This window comes from Diospyros lotus, chromosome 2, assembly GCF_014633365.1.
Source record: "Diospyros lotus cultivar Yz01 chromosome 2, ASM1463336v1, whole genome shotgun sequence".
Lineage (NCBI taxonomy): Eukaryota > Viridiplantae > Streptophyta > Magnoliopsida > Ericales > Ebenaceae > Diospyros > Diospyros lotus.
The window spans coordinates 41099028-41121119 of NC_068339.1; the positions used below are offsets into that span (position 1 = coordinate 41099028).

The window sequence follows — 22092 nt, forward strand, 5'->3', positions numbered from 1 at the left end:
ATAAATATCTTAAAAAGATATTACAAGTCTATGATAAGTTCCCATATATATACATGGTGTCACCTATTCAACATTCATTCCCACAAATGCACCAACTATTTTTATTATCTGTTCACTGAAGGGAAAATAAATGTTCTAAATCAACTGTAAATGCAATATTTTCAAATGTTTAGGTTTTATTTCTTTTTATTATGATCATCATTTTAAAGAAGTTTAGACAACATATTCAATTTTTAAAAAAAAAAAAAAACTAATAACTTTATTAAACAATATACACAGTTTTTATTTCTTTAATGAAAAAATGTTTAATTCTACAGTCAATGGTCAATAAAAATTGAAAAAAAAGAAAAGAAAAGAAAAGGTCAATTGGAAATCTCCCAGCCATCAAAGAAAGTTCTGCTGCCCCTGCAATGCAGGGTCAGAGCTTTCTTTAAAAGCTTAAATAATATTTATTTTTTGAGCTATTAGAAATAATAATTTTTATTTTTTAACTTTATAACCTTTACTGCATTAGTTGTTGTCGTTGCTTAATTTGGATTAAAAATTTTAGAATAACTAAAACACCCTCGTCTCCTCATCCTCCTTCGTTGCCCCCTCTCTCTTTCTTCTTCGGCAATGGAATGATGCTATTTCTTGGATTCTTGATATATAATCAGAACCCAGCAACATTCGCTGATGGTCAAACCATTGGCCCGTGGGAGACAGGGAGCGGAGACAGGAAGAGGGAGGAGAGAGTTTTAATGAATTGGAGTAGCAAGGGAGGTTTTCGTCAATTTTGATAAATGGGGGGTGTTCATGTCTTTTTGCTAAATCTCAAGGGGCCAAGTGTAATTTACTCAAGACAAACAGTTCAACACATAAACATTTAAATTGATAGCAAGATCAAGCAAGTTCTTAGGAATAACAGTTAGGCAGACAGGAACATCAAAGAATTCTATTCTAGATCCTTTCATAGTCATCTTAAAACAGATACCATTCGCAAATAGCACAGACATACTTATTATGCATTCATTTGGTCGGTATTAACAAACATAAAACTGATGGAGAAAGCTACAAGTATGGCAAAAATAAACTTTTGAACTCAATTTCTGAACCACATCGTTGTCGAAAGAGCACAAACCTGAAGTACCCTGCCCTACAACTCGCAAGAATCAGAGTAACCAAATATCGTGTAACGATTGTTTGCAACATTGTCATATACAAAGTCGCATACAAAGCTGCAAATATCAATATCAGATTACAATGTGATAACAGAACTCAGGCAATGGTTTGGTCTCTTCAATTGCAAAGTAATACAGTAAGGGGATAACTTACAGAGGTACCAACTGTAGAAAAAATGCTAGTTGAGGAAAGGGCAAGTCTATATATTCCATGATCTTCAGTACAGCTTCTGATTTGATATATGACCTGCATCACAAGATAAAACCTTGAATCATTGGTGCCTTGATAATTTAGCAGCATGAATTTGATAGGAGAACACGAAGCGAAAGAAATGAATTGCATGAGCTGGTGTCTACAAATATTTAGTGATATTCCAAGTTCTCTACCATATAATAAACAATAGAAATACGAGTTACATTTTGAATAAGTTGCATGCATTAAGACAGCAAAGCAAATAGAACAAGGAACATTCTAAGGTCAAACTCAAAGCCACAGTGTTGGCCCAATAGTGACATTGAAAGAGAAGGATTAATTGCATTAGCTGGTCCTAAAATTATTCCGTGATATTCAATGTTTTATATCAATTTAAAATTTTTAGCCTCCCCCCAGCACGCGCCCCCCCCAACAAAAACAAAAAAAAATGAACCTTTCTTTTCTCCCTCAAGGGAAGACAGAGAGACCTGAAGTTGCAAATTTTGCCTAATGTCTTATCCACCAGAACCGAACATTAACATATACTAACATTCCATTTTAATAGACAATTTTGAAGTTGAAGTCCATGCAGCATATTTATATTATTGCTATTCTTTTGTTCACAATGGATTAGGAGAAGAGTTCGAATGCTTTCATTCATTGCCCTTATTTTTAAGAAGGGAAGATGTAGTTTGAAGGATTTTCGACCCACCAATTTGGTGGGGATTACGAATTCCAGAATGCCCTTGAAGGATAATGATACTCCGTATGGTTTTAGGGGATAATGAGTGTCTGCATTATAGGTTCAAATTCAAAAGCAATATGGAGGTTATTATGTGTAAACATGACAATGATCATGTGTTCTGGGATTTCTCGAGTTAGTCTTACAAGGATATTCTTCGGGAAAAAGTGGAGGGAGTGCATCTGTTGATGCATATCTAGAAGAGATTCTCTCAGATAATGAATGACATCTCTTGGGCCTTCTATGAAACTAAGGGTGTGTTTGATTGCAAGAATGGAATTTGAGTGGAAAGAAAATGAATTCCAAGAAATTGAATTGCAGGGAAAATGAATTCCTAAAAATTGAAAGTTTAACCTGTTTGATTGGTATAATTTTCTACCTGAAAAATGATGTTATTTTACATCTTTTGGTGTTTGATTGGTAATATTTTCTATAGAATTTGGTCATTTTTCATGGAATTCAATGATAAAAATGTATTGAAAAATATTAAATTTTGCACAGAAAAATTAAAATAATAATGTATTTTAAATTAATTAAATTATTTTCTTAAAGAAATAAAACTACAAAAAAAAAATTCCAAAGAAATAATTTTTATAGAATATTTTTTATTTTTTCTTTTTATATATTTATATTTATTAATTATTAAAAATAAAAAATATAAATAATTTGTAAACCCTCCCCACCCATCTGCCCTTCTTCCTTATCCCCCAGCCGCCACCCACCCCCTGTTTTCAATTGCCTAGAAAATTCCATCTCCTCCCCCCCCCCCCCCCCCAAAGAATTTGATTTCCATGATTTGAAGGAAAATGGCCTCACGTGACCATTGCAAGGAAAATGATTTCTCTGAAAAAAAAATGATTGTCAAACAATGCACAAGTAGGAAATTGGGTGGAAAATTTGCTTTTTCCGTGGAAAAAATTGGCTATCAAACACGCCCTAACAGTCTTCAGAATAGGAAACCCTTTTTTCCTTTTCCCTTCCATCATTATTATTGGGGGGAAATGTCACTTATATGGAACTTCTCCATTTGGTGCTCTGAAGGAGGGTATAGTTACTGCCTATCTAGTTGATGATTTGAGAGCTGATGTGCTTTCTTTATCTCATTGTCTCTTTGCAGATTGGTAAGTACCACTAGTCCTAAAAGCTTAAGCCATCAGAAAAGTGATCCAATAATATATGTCATGCTTTCTAATGCTCCCCCTCACATGCAATTACGCAGTTGCATTTCGACATATACTAAATTTAAGACAGTATCACGCATACAATAAAAGAATATAACAAATATCAATAACTGAATCCAACATAAATAACAAGATTTGAATTTAAGACATCTTGGAACCTAATACCATATCAAGTTACCAGACATCCAAAAAACTTAAGCAGTTGAAAAAAGGTCAAATAATGCATATCAAGCTTTCTAACAAGGCAATACTTGCCCTTTTTTGTGGAGTTGTTGAGAAGTCATCTTTATTGTGTTATTTTATTTTTTTGCAATGGTTCTGAGTTTGCATATTAATGTCACATTGTCACTATACGTGAATTATTACAGTAGGGGGTTTTGGATGAACAGTCATTAGAAGACAGTTGGTGGTGCTTCTTCCCTGTTCTTGTTTGTGCTTGCTCCTTGGTGGTATTCTGGCAAAGCTGAAGCATTAGGATGTAGTAATTCAAAGATACTAGAGCAGATTTGCTAAAATGATAAGTGAAGAGGCAATACATATCAAGGGGTTTGATTGAATCTTACTGAAAGTAACTTGTCCAGCCTCCCTTCTTCTAATGCCCTGTCATTCTTTCACTTCCTAACAGGCCAAGATGTTCAAAAAGCTTATAATTTGAGATGGCTAGTTTTGCTCTACTTAGTTTGGGTCTTCTTTTCTTCTTGACATAAATAATGATCAACTTTGGGGTGGCTAGGTAATTAATTCAAATATCACCATATTGATTGGGCTAGGTGTGCAGGCCTTTAAAAGAGAAGGATGGGGATCAGAAAAATCCTAGCTTTATTCGAAGAAGTGGCTGTTGAAATTCTGGTGGATTCTATTAGCTTGTGGCAAACATTGATAATGGGGAAATACGGGTATGCTTTAGGCATAGTTGTCAAAGGCAAGCTTAGGGCACATGAAGGTGCAAGTCTGTGTGCCTCTGTTGAGTGAGGCAAGGCACCCTCCTGAGGCCCTCGCATGGGAGCAGAGGCATGCACCTTATGCACTTTTTGCATGTAATAATCCTATTTTGTTTCAGTGACTAAAATATAAAAGGAAGATAAGCAAAACATAGAATGAGCAAAGAAACCACATTCAACTTTGTCTAGGGCTTTCATCATCGGCCTTCAAAAGAGCAAGAGATCTATAAAACTTCAAAAAGTGGTCTTCGTTAAGCTTCTGGAACCCCATTCAAGTACTCTTTTTCTTTGTCTGGAAGGTTTTAGCTTCAATTAGCATTATTTGCTTCTTCTTCTTCTTCTCAAGAGGAAATCACAGTTGTGTAGATCTATGAGAGGCAAGCTTGGAGATGTTGATTGGAGGTCCAGTGTCCACTGGAGCTGTCATATGATGGCAGACTTCAGTGAGTGAGGTTCACACGCAGGAGAACCCTTGGCTGGTAGGGGTGTGTGCTTATTCTTTCAAGGACCTATCTTCACCAACAGTGCCGCCAGAGGCAGGCAACACTGTTTGACAACCTATTCTATTTTTATTCCAAGGGTAGATTGCCACCACAGCCCTTGTGGTTTAGGCCTTTCATCCAAGCACCTCGGTGGCTCCTTTTTCGCCAAAGAGGTCCTTGTACTTTCCCCTTATTGTTAGAACAACCCTCCATTACAAATGGCATTAATTAAACTGAGCTTTAAGTTAAGTTAAACTAAATATCAAAGAGTGAAGAATGGGTTCCAGATCAACAGAATCCATGGAAGAAAATGGCAAACCCAAGCCACTACTTCACCACCTGCTCTGGCAGCAAAGTGAAGTGACCAATATGTCAATAACACACATCCCTCCAACCTTTGCCAGCCCATATCAGACCTTCCCCCACTTGTTCCTGAAATTGTCAGTGAAACGTATCAAAAAGGAAGAGACAAAGCAAAGTCCTAGAAAGGGCTAAAGTCAGCAACTGGCTCACTAAGGATCTGGATTTGCCTTCATGGTTGAAAACTGGGGAAACAATCTAAAAGGCAAAAGCAGAGCTAGTTGGGAGGAGATTCAACAAATGAGCTGATATATTAGGGTTAGTGTTGTCCTTCAAGTGCATTAATGGAAGCTTCTTCCTTAATTGTCATGGCTTAGAATGTGATTGATCTCCTTTGGTTTTTCATCAGGTGGGATTTCTTGAATGCTTGTTTTTCTGCAACTATTTTGAAAGGAGACGTGGCTCGAGGCAGAGGGCAGTGGTGATTTCCTCCCTCTCACGGTTAACAAAATTTCTTCTCCATCACCAGATACAGATCTTCTTCTCCATTGATCTGGAACCCACATCATGGGTTCCAGAAACCCATCTCTCTCTTTTTTAATTGTTTTTATTTTTTATTTTGGTTTAATTTAACTTAATTTTAGTTTAATTAATACCTTTTGGCTTTTGTAGCAAAGGGGTGTCCTAATAATAAAGGGAAGCTACAGGGACCTCTTTGTTGGAAAACAAATTATAGGGGGTGTCTGGGCAAAAGGCCCAAACCACAAGGGGTGTGGGGACAATTTAACCTTATTTCAATTAAGTTTTTTTTTTTTTGGACATCACCATGTTTGACTTGCTGTCTCTTCCTGTTCTGTTTTTCCTTTTTTTTTTTTTTTTCTTTTCTTCCTTTTTTTTTTTGGGTCAATCTGATTGTGGTCTTTTTCAATACATCTCAACTGCTTATTTCAATTAGAAACACGCCATGTTCAGCTGGTTGTTCTCTTCCTATTCTGCATTATCTGTATTCCTTTTATCTTTTTTGGTAATCTGGCTATTCTCTTTTCAATATCTCTAAATTGTTTATTTCAATTAGAAACACACCATATTTGGCTGGCTGTTCTCTTCCTGATCCTTTTTTTTCCCCCTAATTAGGCTAGTATCTTTTTCAATTTCTCTAAATTGTTTATTTCGATTAAAAACACATCACTATGCATACACTACATATATCTCACTTCTCAATTTTTCTCCTTTGTTTAATTAAGGTCTCTATTTTTATAAATTTGTATAATTAATGTATATATAAAATTCTTAATTTAATTTGTTTAAACAAATTTGTTTCTATGTGTTTTATGTTATCATGAAATTATTTTTTTTTATTTTGATAAAATTTAGTACTTTATTGAAATAATATTAATTGTTGTTATAGTGTTGGCTATTTGTGATTCATGATTCTATGATTTTGCAATTACCTCTTATAGTTATAAATTTGAAAATAAATTAATGACATATAAATATTTTCATGCCTTGGCTCCAAGCACTCTTAACACCTCAGTGCGCCTTGCATCTTTGACAACTATGGGATTAGGAGTGCAGTTCTTGTAGGGAATTAGGGAAGCATATGGAGTGGGACTGTAGCAAAGTAATGTGATATTGAGGAATGATTTTTGCAAGCTCATTTCATTTAACAGGCAGATGGTAGTAAACTGGGATTTGGTTGAAAACGGGTATGGAATGGTTATTAGGCCTTTGAGGTGGATTGTCCCAGATCTGGAGGAGTTGCCTCCTATAATAGACTTTCAACTTTCAACTTTCAAACGGCAGTTGTTTCTCAGTCCCTGAAGTTAGGTTGTTTAAACTCCACTTGAGAAAGAGAAATAGAAAGCTTTTTTGTTCAACTGTTGTGTAGAGTTCTATGTTGGAAGAGAGGGAAAGCTTTCCTTGGGAAGGAGCTTTCATTGTGTGTATAGCATAACTTGAGGTTATTGTCACAGTGGGCAATCTTAGGCACAGAAGAAATACTATTTTGGATTGGTATTATTATATGTCAAGGAGAACGTATAATCAGTCAATTAGGGCATTCTTTATTGTTGTCAATAGACTTGGTGATGCCTGCTTTAACTTCTTATTTCATATCTTGTTCGGCTTCCATTGCCTCAGATAAAGATAGACAGGACATAGGAGATAGTTCCTTTATGTGGTTTGAAGAGCATATTGTGAGGAAGAAATGAAGAGTTTTTGAAGGGGTTGAAATCCTTAGTGGCTTGCTAAAGGAATCCTTCTTTTCCAATTTTATTTAGATAGTAAATTATTGTTTTTGCTTGTCTTCATTGACTTACTGGGAATTTGTATATGTTTGTAGATTTGTAGCAAATGTTTTTGCAGCAATTTTTTACTATATGGTTTAGCTCATCTTTTGGATTCCACTTCTTTTTTTTTTTTTTTTTGTGGGGGTTGGGGGGAATATAAATGTGGTTACCTTTAATTCTACATAAATAATAATGAACAGACAGCAAGGTACGTATAAGAGTCCAATGATGAGAAGGAGCTATATGATTCCTAACTGCGTTTTGAAAGCTTCCTTAAACTTCTATAGTTTCATTATTTGCAGCCCAGGAACAGATGAAACTTCATTAATCACTTACCTTTCCTTTTCAACAAGTACAACACTTGAAATGTCATCAGGAGCTCTTCCACATCTCTGTAGCAGTTTCTTGCCAGCTTCACTCTGTAGAGCTTCAAATCTTATCCTCCTGACAAATAGTTTGACAAAGAATTGAAAAAAAAAAAAGAATAGGTTTAGACTAGAAGAATAGATATACTGACATTTTGATAGGAAGATTAGAGATCTTTGTGAATGGCTTTTTTTTTGGGGGGGGGGGGGGCAGTGGTTGTTAAGGGGGAGGAGGATGCATATACACCAAATAATTCATCCTTTGTGCTAAACGGTTTTATGGCTAAAAAGAATCTTCTAATTTTCTATATATAGTTTGATATTATCATTTCCATAAAAATAAAAACTTTTTTTTCTTTTTGAAAATCCATTGCAGCATACATAACTAACATTTTACAAGTTCAAAGCAGCTCTTTATTATTGTTATTATTATTATTATTAAGTTCTATTCTTTGTCCTTACATAGTGAGATAAGGCTTATGATCTTGTTTATGTTCTTGTATGAAGACCTCTTCCTAAGGCTGGCTTTGGGAGAGGTAGTAATGGAATGGAACGGAGTAGAATGGAATGTAAAATATGTACTCCTTGTTTGAGAGAGCAAGGAATGAAAAGTAATGTAAAATAGTTTCTCCTTGTTTAGGAGAGTTATGGGATGGAAAAATATAAGCAACTGGTGGCAATTAATACCCTCCTAATGTGAATCTAGCTTTTTTTTTTTAATTAAGGGAAAATTTGAACTTTAATAAGATTAGGTAAGCTGATGTTGCCAACACACAAAAAGACCGATCTTCTAGACTGCATCAATGACTATTTCACTCTATGGGGAACCACAGTATTTGTTTAGGGCTAAGAGATGTGAACATTGCACTCATATGACCATCAAAAACAAAAAGAATGGTTTCTTTCTTCATTTGAGAATTCAATTCGATTTTTTTTTCACAGTTTATATTTGCCTTAATACAATCCCCAACTTAACTATAAAATGGTAAAATCTGCGGTCTCATTCTGATTTTTGAATGTATCAAGATTATTTTTACGAAAAGGATAAGGACCAAAGAGAAAAAAGTAGAAAGGAAAAGGTGGAGACGCTAATAATTAAAGAAGTACACCTGGAAACTGCAACTAATTTGATAGCACGTAATAATTCATGACAAAGAGTAGAACCCTACCTATTCCTGTCATTATCACGAACAAACCTCACGCCTCCATTGCACAAATTGCACACACCTACCAGTAAATTAGCAAATTTCAATCGCCAATGATAGTAACTTAAGTTAGAATTTGGGTGGAAAATGACCATTTTCCATGGAAAATACAGGCAATCAAACGCGACTTAGTGATTTATCCAGATAAATTAACAAGGAGAAAGTGATTTAAGGTCAAGGGAGGGAGGAGAACTCGGAAGAAATTATCCAGATATGTAAACAAACAGATACCGTCAAACAACATGATAGGGCGCGTGTCTTGGTCGAAGAACCTGGAGGTGGCCTGCACCCAATCCGCCGTCGATTCTCCGCCGCGCGGCGTTGATACGGCGGCCAGAGAGGTAGTTCTAGTACTGGTTGTTTCCAATCGGCGGCGAGGTGTTACGCCGGCGAGAGGAAGCGACGCACTGGTTCTAGCAATAGGAGGGGCAAGCAGCGCCATGGAATCAACGAAAGCGAGTTCTCTCGCTCTCTCTGTCCGTTGCCATTCATCTTGTAAATATGAAATATCAATTGAATGGCAAAACCGTTTTGAAATAATTAGGGAAATTATAATAACCACTCCTCTTATTTGTCTTAATTACACAAACAACCATAATATTTTAAAAATAACATCTCCCGCCCCTAAAAAAATTGTTTATATGCATAGAATCCCATATTTATTGAAAAAAGTGATACCTTGCATATTTTTCATACCAAAATTTTCAAATGTCATTAATTTAAGAGTAATATTATTTGCATATCTAGATTGACACATATGTTGACACTTTGTTAATTAATTATTAATATACCGCTCATTAAATTATTCAAGTGATGAATGTATTAGTAATTCATTCAATTATCTGCATTTATTGCTTGAGTAAATTACTAATATACATTATTTACTTGGATGATTCATTCAATTATCTGCATTTATTGTTTGAGTGAATTAAATTACCAATACATTCCTAAACCATAGGTTCTAAGTGTTGGTTATATATCATACAAAGAATTATTTATGCCACATTTGCAACCTTACTATGTGATAGGTAACACATCGAAATTGATACCATATTACTACATAACACATAACTAACCCCCTTTTATTATTTTTATGGAGTTACAAATTAAAAAATTCCAAAATTACCTTCTTATTTTCATCTCTTTGACTATCTTCATCATTTTCTTATCCAACCATAGTAATCTAATTGTCTACCTTTTGTCATTTATTTCTTCTTTCTTTTTATATTCTTTCACCAAAAACAATTATAATGATAGGATTTTCTGGTGAAACCCCATCTCTAAAGGTTTCACCTAAAAACCTATTCATTGATGGTTTAAGGTTTCAATGAAAACCTCGACTTTTCAACAATGAGGTTTTCCAATGAAATGCCATTAGAAACCCTATCCATTGTTGAAAATGACACTAAAAAAGAGATAAAGAAAAAGAAATAGAGAACAAAGTGAAACATATAGTTCTCTTTTATTAGTTGTTGGTTCAGCACAATATAGTTATCACAAATGGCTTTATTTTTTTCTTCTTGTTAAGATTTATTATTTTAATTTATTTATTGTTTGGTAGCTTTAGGAATTTGTTTTGATTTGACCGAGTCTGTAGTCATTACTTTAGTGGTTTTGAGTTATTGAGAAAGTTTTTCTTGCCTACTTTATAGGAGTCTAGGTAATAGGGTCTGTTTTTTGTATGCCTATATAAATGTCATTGTTTTGTAGAAGTAAAAATGTGTTTTTTATCTTCCAAAATCTGTTTTTGCCTATTATTATTTCTTTTATTACATTACAATGATATCAAAGCTCAAAAAAAAGAAAAAAGTAAGAGAGAGACCGTGAGAATCCTGAAGCAACGAGTCCCCGAATAACAAAATAGTAGCAACTTTATTTTTCTCATCTTTTCACTTTTACAGGAACAATGGCTTCAAAAAACTTTGTGCAGTCGATCATTCCACGCTTTAATGGTTACTATGACTATTGGAGCATGTTGATGGATAACTTCTTGAGGTCTAAAGAGTATTGGCATATCATTGAATCTGGTATGGCAACACTAATAGTTGGAATAACACTAACAAAAGCATAAAAAATAAAGTTGGAATTATTAAAGTTAAAAGATTTAAAGGCATAGAATTATTTGTTCCAAGCCATTGATCGATCTATCCTGTAAATGATTCTCAACAAAGAAACTTCCAAGGATATTTGGTATTCAATGAGGAAAAAAATATCAAAGCTTGTCAAAAGAGAAGCATGCCTAGCTTCAAGCCTTGAGAAGGGATTTTGAGACTTTACAAATGAAAAATGGTGAGTTTGTTACCAATTATTGTGAAGGAACTATAGGGATAGCCAACAAAATGTGATTTCATGGTGAGAAGATGAAAGATGTTGCTATTGCTAAGAAAGTATTGCGTTCCTTGGCACCAAAGTTTGACTATATGGTCTGCTTAATTGAAGAGCCCAAGGATATAGATGCACTCTTTCTGTCAGTCCATGAACATAAGATGAACTGAATTGTGGAGTAATGCTATTTATCTAGTTTGCAACTTTTCATTGGAAAATGAAAAGGTGCAGGTGTCTATGTTTACATTGCACCTTTTCATCTTCTAATAATAAGGTACCAACTAGACTGGAGATCTATTTAGAGTCTAGATAAATAGTATTACTCAATGTAGAAACATGCAATGCACTAGGTAAACTTACAAAAGCAGCCTGCTTTTTTTTAACAGATGTATGAGCAAGTGCACTCCCAGTGAAGTTACTTTCCGGTATTTGGTAAATGGACTCTTGAATTATGGACACAGTATGAACTACAAGAAGGGAAAGGAGCCTTCTGAACATGAGATGTCTGTGTTTCTGGATTTGTACAGAATGATGAGCTCAGATGGAACGTTTCCAAGGATTGCTGCATATAATTCTATTATTGTGTGCCTTTGCTTATATGGTTTCCAAGCAAATGCACACATGTAGCTAGGGCAGCAAATGCCAAAAGCAACCACCTTGGGTGCAAAGAAGTGAACGGTGGTAGCAATGCACGCCTCCCCTTCATTTGGGGACCCAACTTGTAAATCACTTGAGCAATGAGCAGGGCTTCACCGCATAATAGCACACTTGAGAACTCATCTTTGCTCGAGAATCATATAGAAAGAGCCAAGAGGCAAGAAACAGCTTTAATATATTAGCAGAGGGGAATGCTCCAATCTGTAGTAATATTTTTCTGGTTTTAAGTGTGTTTAGGCTTGACAAAATCCCAGCGAAGATGGGCAGATTCCTTCGCGTTTTAAGTTTTAACTTGCAATGCATTATGAATGTGTTGCATCATGAAATAAGAGTGCTAAATGAAGGTTCAATATGTTGACATGGCTGTGCTCCAAAACCCAAAAGCCAAGTTTATCAAATGTTGTGGTCACTTTACCCATTGAAATTCATGACATCCGTTCTTAATCCCTCTTGGAGTGCTAAGCATGACTCAAAGTGCTGGGCATGATATTGGATGAGAAAGATATTGACCACTTATTCCCCTACTCCTCCAATGTCCACCAAACACTATATCATAGCCAGTGGTACAAAGCTACAAGCATATACCATTGTGCACGATTGGAAAAGATGATGCCAAAAATAATAATTCACTTGAATTTCGCGAATAGATGAAATTGGTGCTGCAACAAATCAAGAATCTCCCAATCATGCAATGTACAACCTTGTAATTACTGCGTTAACACACTAAAGAACTCATTGCTTCAGTCTATAAAAAGTTGAAAGCTCTATTTGCAACTCAATTTCCCAAGTTGATTTCATCAGCTTTAAATATGTAGGAGACCCTTTTACAATCTTGACAGATATGTGTGGAATTGCATTCTACAGAGGCTTGTAAGTACCTAGCGGCATCCTTGCCTTACTAGGGATCTATGCTGGTCATAGACCCCCAATCTTGGATCCTGATGGGAGAAGCTGCATTCTAGCAAAAGGTTCTAGTTTGATATTATTATTGTGAATCTAGTTTTTATTATTAGAGATCTTGCTATGTTGAGCAAATTAATGATATTTTCTCCTATAATTTATTTTTCTTTTACTTATATATGGTGAAATATTTAGAGATTTTATGGGAACTCTAAAATCAACTTTAAGAATTTTGCTTCTATTTTTATGATTTATCCTCCGTATTTTGTTTTTTTTCATATTTGACCTAATTATTTTATGAAATATTAAAATTATGCTTTCTTTATCTGTTATCTTAAAAGCCCAATCTCAACCATTTTTGTGCTTTTGATTCGTTCTTAGGGGACAAAACGATTCTCTTGGTCATATGTGACTTAAAAAGCATCCCATCTTGGGCAAAGCTGTAGGGTAAAATTTCTATTCTTGACCTTTCTTTCTGGTAACTCAACAGATGTTAATAAGTAAGTAGTCTTTTACATGTACATATGTTGTTGTTAGGATTGTAAAAGCAGGCTCATTTTTTGGATATTCTTGATGATATATCACTCTGTTTCACACTCTGTAACCCCTTGGCATGTGCTTGCTTATTCCATGAAGACACATCTGCTATAGATTGGCTGTATTTGGTATCAAGGGCAAGCCGAATGAATGACCATGCTTGGACCTATCAGCAAGCCTATATTCGACCAGTGCTTTAAATACCTTTTCAAAACTAGAAGGCCAGCTATGAAGCAGAAGAGAATTTGTCCATTCTATATCTTCTAAAAGTGTAAACTTTTTGGTTAATGTCATTTAATTTAATTTCTGGGGAAGCAAAAGATCTCCCTTGAACACATACCTACTATTCAAAACTAGAAGGCAAGATATAAAGCAGAAGAGAATGTGCTCTTTCTGTTTCCTCTCAAGTGTAGACTTTTTGGTTCATGTGCTTTTAATTGTTTGGTAAGAAAAGAAAATTAGCCCTTTTTCTAAAAAATAATCATAATTTTGAACTCTCACTTCAGATGCCAGCTTGACATCTTACAATTGGCATGGAAACTGTAGATTAAATCAATCTAACATTTTAGTTTTCAGCCTTAGCTGCTGAAGTTTCTGTATCGTCCATCCATCGTCAAAATTAACAGAGCTTGAAACCAACAACCCCCCCCCCCCCCCCCCCCCCCAAAAAAAAAAAAAACAAATAGAGATCCATAACTCTTTAATGGTTGTCAAGAAAGTAAAATCAACAATAAACACGGACATTGCACATGGAACTAAAAGTATAGATTGCTTAACGAGGAAACAGTCTGGTTGATTCAGTTTTCATCTCAACAGTGCACCACAGCAAAACTTGTGGGCTGAAGACAAAATATTACAAAATTGGGTGGAAACTTTGATAAAAATTTGCAAGGACTTATCTTTCTTCATCCTGAAATCTTTACCTCTGAAAACAAGTTGGCCTCACCAGTCACTAAACCAAAAGGAAATGGAAAGGAGGCGAAAAATTAATACAACAGAAAGAAAACCAGATCTCTCATAGTTTAGATTCGCAAAAACACTCCGGTAAAGCAGAACCTCTTCCCATCACATAATCATCTCTGTGAGCCTTCCACAGGGCTTCTGCCAGCTCCTTCCCCCTCAAGCCCTGAGAAGTGTACTCAGCGAAAGCATGCCGGCTCAAGAAAAGAGTTTTGAACAGCCCTTTGAAAGCCCGCATTGCAGCTACCATCTTATCCATGTTCCCGAAATAAGTAGCCATGTACGCATCGCTATTGATTGATACATAATAATCGAGAGCGGCTTTGGTGTTCCCGTGCATGCTAGCAAAATCCTCGCCACTAAGAAGGGTTGCTTTGGTGAAAATATTGGTGTATACAGAGGTTAACCCTCCAAGTTCCATCAGACCATCACCTGCTGCCAAATAAATGTTTGTGTTTGTTGGGATGGAAAGAGCTTTAAGGATAAAAGCCGTCTCTGTAGGAGTAAGGGGGCATTTCCCACGATTTCTCCAAACACGGGCAACTTCTCCAGTCCAGGGTTTCCGATCTCCACGTGCAGCCTCTATAGCTTCCATTGAAGCAGGAGAAAGGCCAGAATACTCGCATTGACTATAGGCTACCATGTCAGGTTCAAATCGTAGGTGAAGGGACAGGAAGGGTTTGGGTATGGCATCTAGAAGGTCAGTGGCCTTCTTCTCCAAGAATCTGGTAAGGCGTAAAGCATTGTAACAACCTTGACAAAGGGCAGCCTTTGCGTACAGGGGATACCTACAAGAATAAAATGGAAAGATGTGCTAAAAACACCTTGACCAGCATAAACTTCAAACCCCACATTCTCCTGTAATTCTGTTAAGTAAAGAGTATAACTCATTTATCTAAAACAACTCCAGATATAAAGCAGCATAAACTACTCATGAAATACTTCTGCAGCTGCATGTAGGCTTGCTTTTTTCAACACAATCTACATTACACACAGGCTTGGCGGTCGTACTTTCCCATCTCTTGAGACATTTTCAAGAGCATAAAGTTTCACTTATTGACTGGAGAGATTACAAGGAAGATGCTGAAGCAACTTTAACTTTATATTTTGCACACCAACAGATCTTTTTTCAACTTCTTCTTTTTTTTTTTGGGCTATGTAGATCTTTAACTATTTCAGTCCCGTTTTCATAGCTTTAAATAAATATTATAAGAGAACAAAAGGTCTTTTGTGAAGATATAGAATAAAATAGAAGGAATCCCATGGACAGAAACCTTTCGTTCAACAAAGATAGAGGCAAAGATGGGAAACAGATGGTGACAAGTGTACCTATCCCTCCTTTGGCTCATTGCTGGAGTGATTGAAATATAACGATGCTTGAGCAGAGAAGGAAGGACACTTTCGACATAATCAAATTGGCCTTTGCGTTTGCTACAGTCCACCCTGACTGGTTCTTCAGATGCTATCTCGGCTGGCAATTCTTTCACAACTCTGACAAAGCCATTCAACTGCTGAATGAAGTAATCAACATCAAATACATCTGCAAATCCACTGGCATGAAACTAATGAGTTAGAAAAACATCTTTATACAGGAATAAATTACACGAATTTGCTCAAATAAGCAAAGTTCAATTTTCAGTAAAACTATCAGGACATACATTTGTCTTCTTATTTTATGGTATCTAAAAGGAGAAAAGTTTGATCACCATGTAAAGCATGAGGGACAACTGTACATCTCTAATTCATGAAATTCTGCAAGTTAATTAAGAAGATAAAGAAACAGAAAAAATCAGCTGCCTCCACAAATTATGGACCCTCTTCTGTAGTTTTGAAAAAATTGAAATAGCAACTGTCAGATTTATAGTTATGCCATGCTTATGTCATGACTCACTTAGTATTAGTATAAATAGGTGTACAATGTATTTGTTTGTTGAGGAATTTATTTCCTCCAACTAGGATTCGGCTCTCTCAAGTTCTCTAATTCATCATGCTATCAAAGCCACCACTCAAACTCTAGTTGCAGCCATGGCCTCCTTGCTGCATCAACTCTGCCTCCGCCAGTCTGAGGCAAGTAGACAGCCAACTGGTGGGTCGGCTGCTGGAAGTAGGTAAAAACTCATGTAAGAAACCGACTTTAAAGCTGAAATAGGAGAAGCTCTCAAATGAGGGGCATTCTAGTAAGAGAAAGTGCTAAAAGTGAGGAAGAAACTGAAGGAATAAGGAAGTAATGCTTGGAAGCAGAGGAAGGCTTCAAGGAACTAAATTTTAGCTTGACATAGGGTAAGTGCATGGTTATGGTTATTGCATAATAGCATATGCATGAAATTTATGGTTGCCTAATGTGTAATATGACATGCATGCATGATATTTGTGCATGATGTGGGTATGTTACATGGAAATGTTGAGTCTACATATGTTGGTAAAAAAGGTCCAATACTTTAATGTTGTGAATGTGTCGTAATGTCCCTTGTGCAATGGTAAAGAATGTTGGCTAATGTGAGCTTATGGCCTTGGGCCAAACTATGCAACAATGATGCCAAGGGAAAAATAAGGCTTGAACCTAGGAGGAGTGCACCAAATGAATGAGGAACTGTCAAGGTTAGGGGCAGCCTTCAGGAAATGTGCGGTTGATGAGCATTGTGTGTGATTGCATTGCCATGTCATGCCTTATTGAGATAAGTTCTCATGCACTGCATTTTAAAATTCCAAACCATGCAAGGGATTGGGAAGAAGACTAGCATGAAATAGACAGGGGAAGAATGCACACTACTATGTGTGTATTTTTTAAGCATGCCATCTTATGTAAGTGCTTAATGTTGATGTATCAAGTTGATCATATGTTATACATGACAATGAAATTATGTTTAGTTCATATTTTCCTATACTTGCACAAGCAGGCTTGGTATAGGAAGTGGAACCATAAATATGTAAAGCAAACAGGGTGGAAACCTGCCTGAAGGGCTTGAGCGTAATACTACGAGAAAACAAGACAATTGACCAGTCCATCAACTATAAGAAAAAAAAACCATGGAAAGCCGGCTGAAAGCTAGAACAGTCGACCGATAGGGTCAACTATATCACCTGGAGGATTGACTACTAGGAGGACACAGTCAACCGGGAGTTGGCTGGGAAAATCCAGAATGTTTGGGAGTAGGCTGTGGGTAAATGATAGTTGATTGGGCATAACTAAGAGAAAGAAGAATGAGAGTTGACTGGTCAGATCAGTTGATGAACTGGAGAACTTGAAGATGAGAGGAAATACACTTCCAAGGCAGAAGTCCTACACCTAAAAGATAAAAGGTATGTCCTACTAGTCTATTAATGACTCAACAAATGTCACAGGCAAGAATGAATGCCTTGGATCTTGTGACCCCAGTCGGTTTATGGGTCATGGCAAAGTCACAACAACATTAACACACGCCAAGGTATGACATCAGAATGGTGTAATCTATGACAAAGATGGGGCGCCAAATCTTGTGTTTTTTAAACCTACAAATTCTTTTGCAACTTTAAATTTGCTGCCTGCCTGGCAGAAGGCCAAATAACTTGTGTATTGAAATTTTGAACTGATCATATGTTGGAAAGCTAACATCAATTTTCAATAAAAAATCATCACCATCAACTACCTTGATTCATTCCAATACGCAGCCACTTCAAACTTTGGTAACACAATAGTTGCATTCAGCAAGCGTGCGATACCAACACCATCACACAGCTGCAATCATCACAAGATATATCAAAATGACGGTTAACTTTTATCACAAAGAAAAATGCCCAACACCCAACCCCCTGCATGCATGTGGAAAAAACAAGGGAAAAAAGAAGGCAAAGAATTCAGGAGATTCTTGAAGTACTCACATCCCTCCTCATCTGATTAAGACCACCATAGCAATCCACTCGAATATACCCATTGTTCTGTGCTGGAAGAGCTGCAGCATTTCAACACAAAAAACCATTTGCAATTGTCTGCATTGGAAGCCAGTCAACAATGACTCAGGAGTATTAAAAAGCCCCTCTAACACTGGTCCTAACTAAAATGCCACAAGAATTTTCCCATGGTGATTTGCATTCAAACTTCGTAATCCAAATTCCCAAGTCATTCTAAATAAAATTAAAAATTAAAAATACCCTCATTTTCTCAGCATATATGTTATCTTCAACTTCCATGTCAAAAAATGAGGGACGATTAGAAGGGAAGCTCAAGAATCAAAAGATGAATTTGAAAGGCCAAAAACAAGTTAATTTCTGTAATAAGGTCAAAAATGGCACTTTAATAAATAAGATCCAAAAAACATTTTTGGAATAGTTTAAATATGTGAGAAAACAAATAATGGATGAGAATAATTGATGTACATGCAAGAAGAGTGAATGAAATTCAAGAAATTTGTAGCAAAAGAGGCAATGGAGGACTATGTGAGAAACTACTTGGACATGTCATGGGTTGAAATAAATCGCCTTAACCATGGTGGTAGTGGTCTAGGTTTCACATCTCGATTTGTTACTAATTCTGCTCCAAATATATTTAGATTCGCATGAAAAGCACTTAACTGAAGATGATATACAGTTGGGCACTTGCTATTACGTTATAAATGAAACCCTAAAGATTTAAAAGGAGCAATGAGTGGAGAACTGCACTAACCAGTTAGATGTGTTCGAAGCCACCATCTGCAAGGTCGCCAATCAACAATCCTTGGAACACTCCATATATCTGTTTTCTCCGCATGCACAGCGGACCTGGATTGACATATAACCCCCAATTAAATGAAAAGAAACATCAGTGGAAAAGGCGAAAACGCCTTTATCTGTTGCTTCCACAGAAAACCTAATCCAAAATAAATAGATAAAATCACGCCAATGCTCATATAATTTCCAATTCCATTTTCCCAGCAATCAATCAAGCAACGAACAGAATAGCAACAACAATCATCACGCTATTATTATTATTATTATTATTATTATTATTATTATGGAGGAAGAAAAACAGAGAAGCGCAATCTTACATTGTGGGAATGAAGGCAGAGGATCTCCACTGGGAGTAGGGAGACGAAGAAGAAAGTGAGAACCAGATCGCACCAATCAGCAGGCACGCAATGACAACTGAGATGGATCTCAAGATTTTGACACTGATCGCAACCATGTCATTCCACACACAGCTGGGCTCGGCTTTGCTCTGCTCTGCGGTTGATTCTAATCCAAAGTAACGTGGTTGAAGATGGCGATGCTGTCTTGCGAAGGGGTAACGAAATCCATAACGGGAGATGGACAGATGCGCATGCGTAGATAGGCATAGGCTCAGAGAAAGGGGTAATCGGGTAAATAAGAGCTTTCAAAAATTTTAAATATTTATGTTAATATTTCGTTGTCTAAACTCTTAAACCCTGCCCTAAGAATATGACATATATGGCAACACATGCATGAGGCTCACTCTCACTCTTTTAGTCGGGCAACTGTTATGTTGTTTAACGGTGAATAACATAACAGTGCCTTGATATATAATACATACAATTGTGACAATAATAAAATTTTTATATTTCCCCTAAATGTAAGGTTCAAACCTTAAATCTAAACCTATGATGTTAACATGAGCGATAAATATACTAGTTCAACTTGTATATTACGATAGAATTAAGGTGATAAATTTGTCTTCTTGTCAATAGCTATGGCTCAAATTTAACATTTTCTCATGGCCATACTCAAGGAGAATTATTATACTAGTTATTTCATTTTCTTCTTAATCAAGCAAAAAAAAAAAAAGTAAATGTGTTTATCCACATACATGAAATTTAAATCGAGAATGTAGACACTTATTACTTTTAAGTGAAACCCTTTTAACATAGGATCGGCTAAAGAGCAAGACCACTAAAACCTATGTCTAGAACTCTCAAAAAGAGGGGCCTTAAAATGTTTTTAGAAGTTAGTCTTATCTGCTATACAAAATTAAAAATAAAAAAATATATTATATTTTAAAAAATTCCTAAATTAAAAATGATCGAGTGCCCTCTAACCCCTTGAGCTGACCCTACTTTTTTCTTGATAATGATAAGCTATAGAAGGCAGAGAAAAGTATTGCTCATGAAATTTCAACTCAAAATATCTTGAGCAAACCGACCCAACTTTACAATATGAGTTACCACCTTGGTAAAAACATAATTTTTAGGACGAAATGTCAAATAAACTACCATATTTTGGCATAGGAATCAAATAAGTCACTGCACTTAAAAAAACACATAAATTACAACTGTGTGGAGTTCTTTAAATTTGAATTTGGAATTCAATTTGGGTATTTATGATTATGTAAGGTTATTTTGATTTGGGATAAAAATTGACCTTATTAATAGAATTAAAATGTTATTAAACAATATTAAGATGATATTTACTATAATTACTAATATAACCCAAGGTTTAAAAATATAATGGCTAAATGGGTCGTGGGACTAAAATATAATGACTTATTTAGTACTTCACTTTAATATTTAAGGTGGTAGTTTAGTGAAAAGAAACTTTAAAAACACATCTTATAAGTTTAGTGTTGTGAATTTAATTTTTATGTTTGGTAATTTCATATATTATAAGATTTATCAATTTAAGTATAAGAATTTGAACTATCTTATTTACCATATTTTTTTGTAAAATATAAGGCTTAGTAGTTTTTTATCGACAATAATTAAAATCATTAATAATAATCGTCTTCTACTTGCGATAATAGAAAATCATTAGCAAAAACCTTTCTCGTTAATTATATTGTCGAGAAAGATGTCAATCTTTTCCCCTCCAATAAATACAAATTGTCCAGAAATGACAAAAACAAATAACATTGTTTTGATTCAAAACAACGTAATTTTACTCCAAATTTATTTTCTTCTTTTTTTTTTTCTTTTCTTTCTTCTTTCTCTTCTTGCACATATCCCGATTGTTGCTCATCTTTCTCTCCCTTTCTCTAGCCAATAAGCTTTCTCCCCTTTCTTCTTATTTATCTCCACAAACCCAAAAGTTTGGATTTGTGAGTTCATCAAATTGCTAAGTTTGCGATGAACTTTCGTATGTATTAATTCTACCTTTAATTTGAGTATTTTTTTCTTCAACAAATTGCCTGAAGCTTATGGTTTTTTGGATGCAATTGTAAATTTAATGTTAGCGATGCATGTTCTTCTTCTTCTTCATTTTTATCTCTTAGCCTCCTTTGCTCGGCAAGCTGCTTAAGTTTTTTTTTATGAGATCTTTAATATCATCTTAGAAAATTCATGATTTTTTTTTTATATAAATTTTAATAATCGATAAGATCATATAAGTTTTAGAATAGAAAATCTCAATTCAAACATTGAAACTCTTAGATAGACGTGATAAATCTAAATCACCCCATTTTCTTTGAGTCGATTTATTGGGACTCCATTTTAGATAATCTTATGTAAGGTGCTACGAGCTAAGGTTGTTGAGTGTTTTGTATGTGTTGGGGATGGGGTCATGTTTTGCTAAAAATTTGTGGGCGTAATCTGATGTACATGATGTGGTGGTGGTTGAGAGTGGATAGTTTGTATCCTTGCAAGTATATGCTAAGCTTTTAAGTGTTAAAGATGGGTCTTGTCTTATCCTATACATCTATTTGAATATGGAATGGAACATCCGTCAGTTTGCTCATCCTAGAATTGATTGACTTCACACTTGAAGGGCCAATTGAAATTATAAATGGATTGAGTTTGAACTCCATGTGAAATTTGTGTTGCTTGTTCCATTAATAAAATATTCTCACTTTCTATGAATAAAAAAATAAGAAAAGTAACAACAAACTCTTGAAATGATCATCCTTGTGCGACCCCTACTACTCGTGCCCTCGATTTCGACAGAAGAGGTAAATTATA

General features: G+C 35.5%; 2 protein-coding genes across 3 annotated transcripts; both read right to left on the reverse strand.

Moving 5' to 3' along the window:
- Positions 1–924: 924 nt before the first annotated feature.
- On the reverse strand, positions 925–9362 carry LOC127795181 (DCC family protein At1g52590, chloroplastic). Its single transcript, XM_052326693.1, has 5 exons — positions 9089–9362; positions 8822–8879; positions 7624–7731; positions 1315–1407; positions 925–1217 (listed from the first exon to the last, which is right to left on the reverse strand). The coding sequence occupies exons 1-5, from the start codon at positions 9297–9299 to the stop codon at positions 1136–1138; spliced, it is 552 nt and encodes a 183-aa protein (XP_052182653.1). The 5' UTR covers positions 9300–9362; the 3' UTR covers positions 925–1135.
- A 4686-nt stretch (positions 9363–14048) lies between these two features.
- LOC127795182 (O-fucosyltransferase 13) lies at positions 14049–19549 on the reverse strand. Of its 2 annotated transcripts, none has more exons than XM_052326694.1 (6): positions 19237–19549; positions 18876–18970; positions 18095–18165; positions 17863–17951; positions 15566–15787; positions 14049–15024 (listed from the first exon to the last, which is right to left on the reverse strand). In XM_052326694.1, the coding sequence occupies exons 1-6, from the start codon at positions 19371–19373 to the stop codon at positions 14292–14294; spliced, it is 1347 nt and encodes a 448-aa protein (XP_052182654.1). In that variant the 5' UTR covers positions 19374–19549; the 3' UTR covers positions 14049–14291. The 2 variants fall into 2 exon arrangements, with proteins under 2 accessions (XP_052182654.1, XP_052182655.1); XM_052326695.1 differs by having other exon boundaries at positions 18095–18202; positions 19237–19290.
- Between the last annotated feature and the right edge of the window lie 2543 nt (positions 19550–22092).

Excerpts from the sequence above, each read along its gene's own strand:
- LOC127795181 (XM_052326693.1), bottom strand. The coding sequence starts at position 9,299 with ATGGCGCTGCTTGCCCCTCCTATTGCTAGAACCAGTGCGTCGCTTCCT. Across the intron at positions 8,880-9,088 it reads CCCTATCATGTTGTTTGACG|GTGTGTGCAATTTGTGCAAT; the intron begins GTATCTGTTTGT and ends ATTTACTGGTAG. Across the intron at positions 1,218-1,314 it reads TTTCTACAGTTGGTACCTCT|CTTTGTATGCGACTTTGTAT; the intron begins GTAAGTTATCCC and ends TGATATTTGCAG.
- LOC127795182 (XM_052326694.1), bottom strand. The coding sequence starts at position 19,373 with ATGGTTGCGATCAGTGTCAAAATCTTGAGATCCATCTCAGTTGTCATT. Across the intron at positions 18,971-19,236 it reads TCTGCCTTCATTCCCACAAT|GTCCGCTGTGCATGCGGAGA; the intron begins GTAAGATTGCGC and ends ATGTCAATCCAG. Across the intron at positions 15,025-15,565 it reads ATGAGCCAAAGGAGGGATAG|GTATCCCCTGTACGCAAAGG; the intron begins GTACACTTGTCA and ends TTATTCTTGTAG.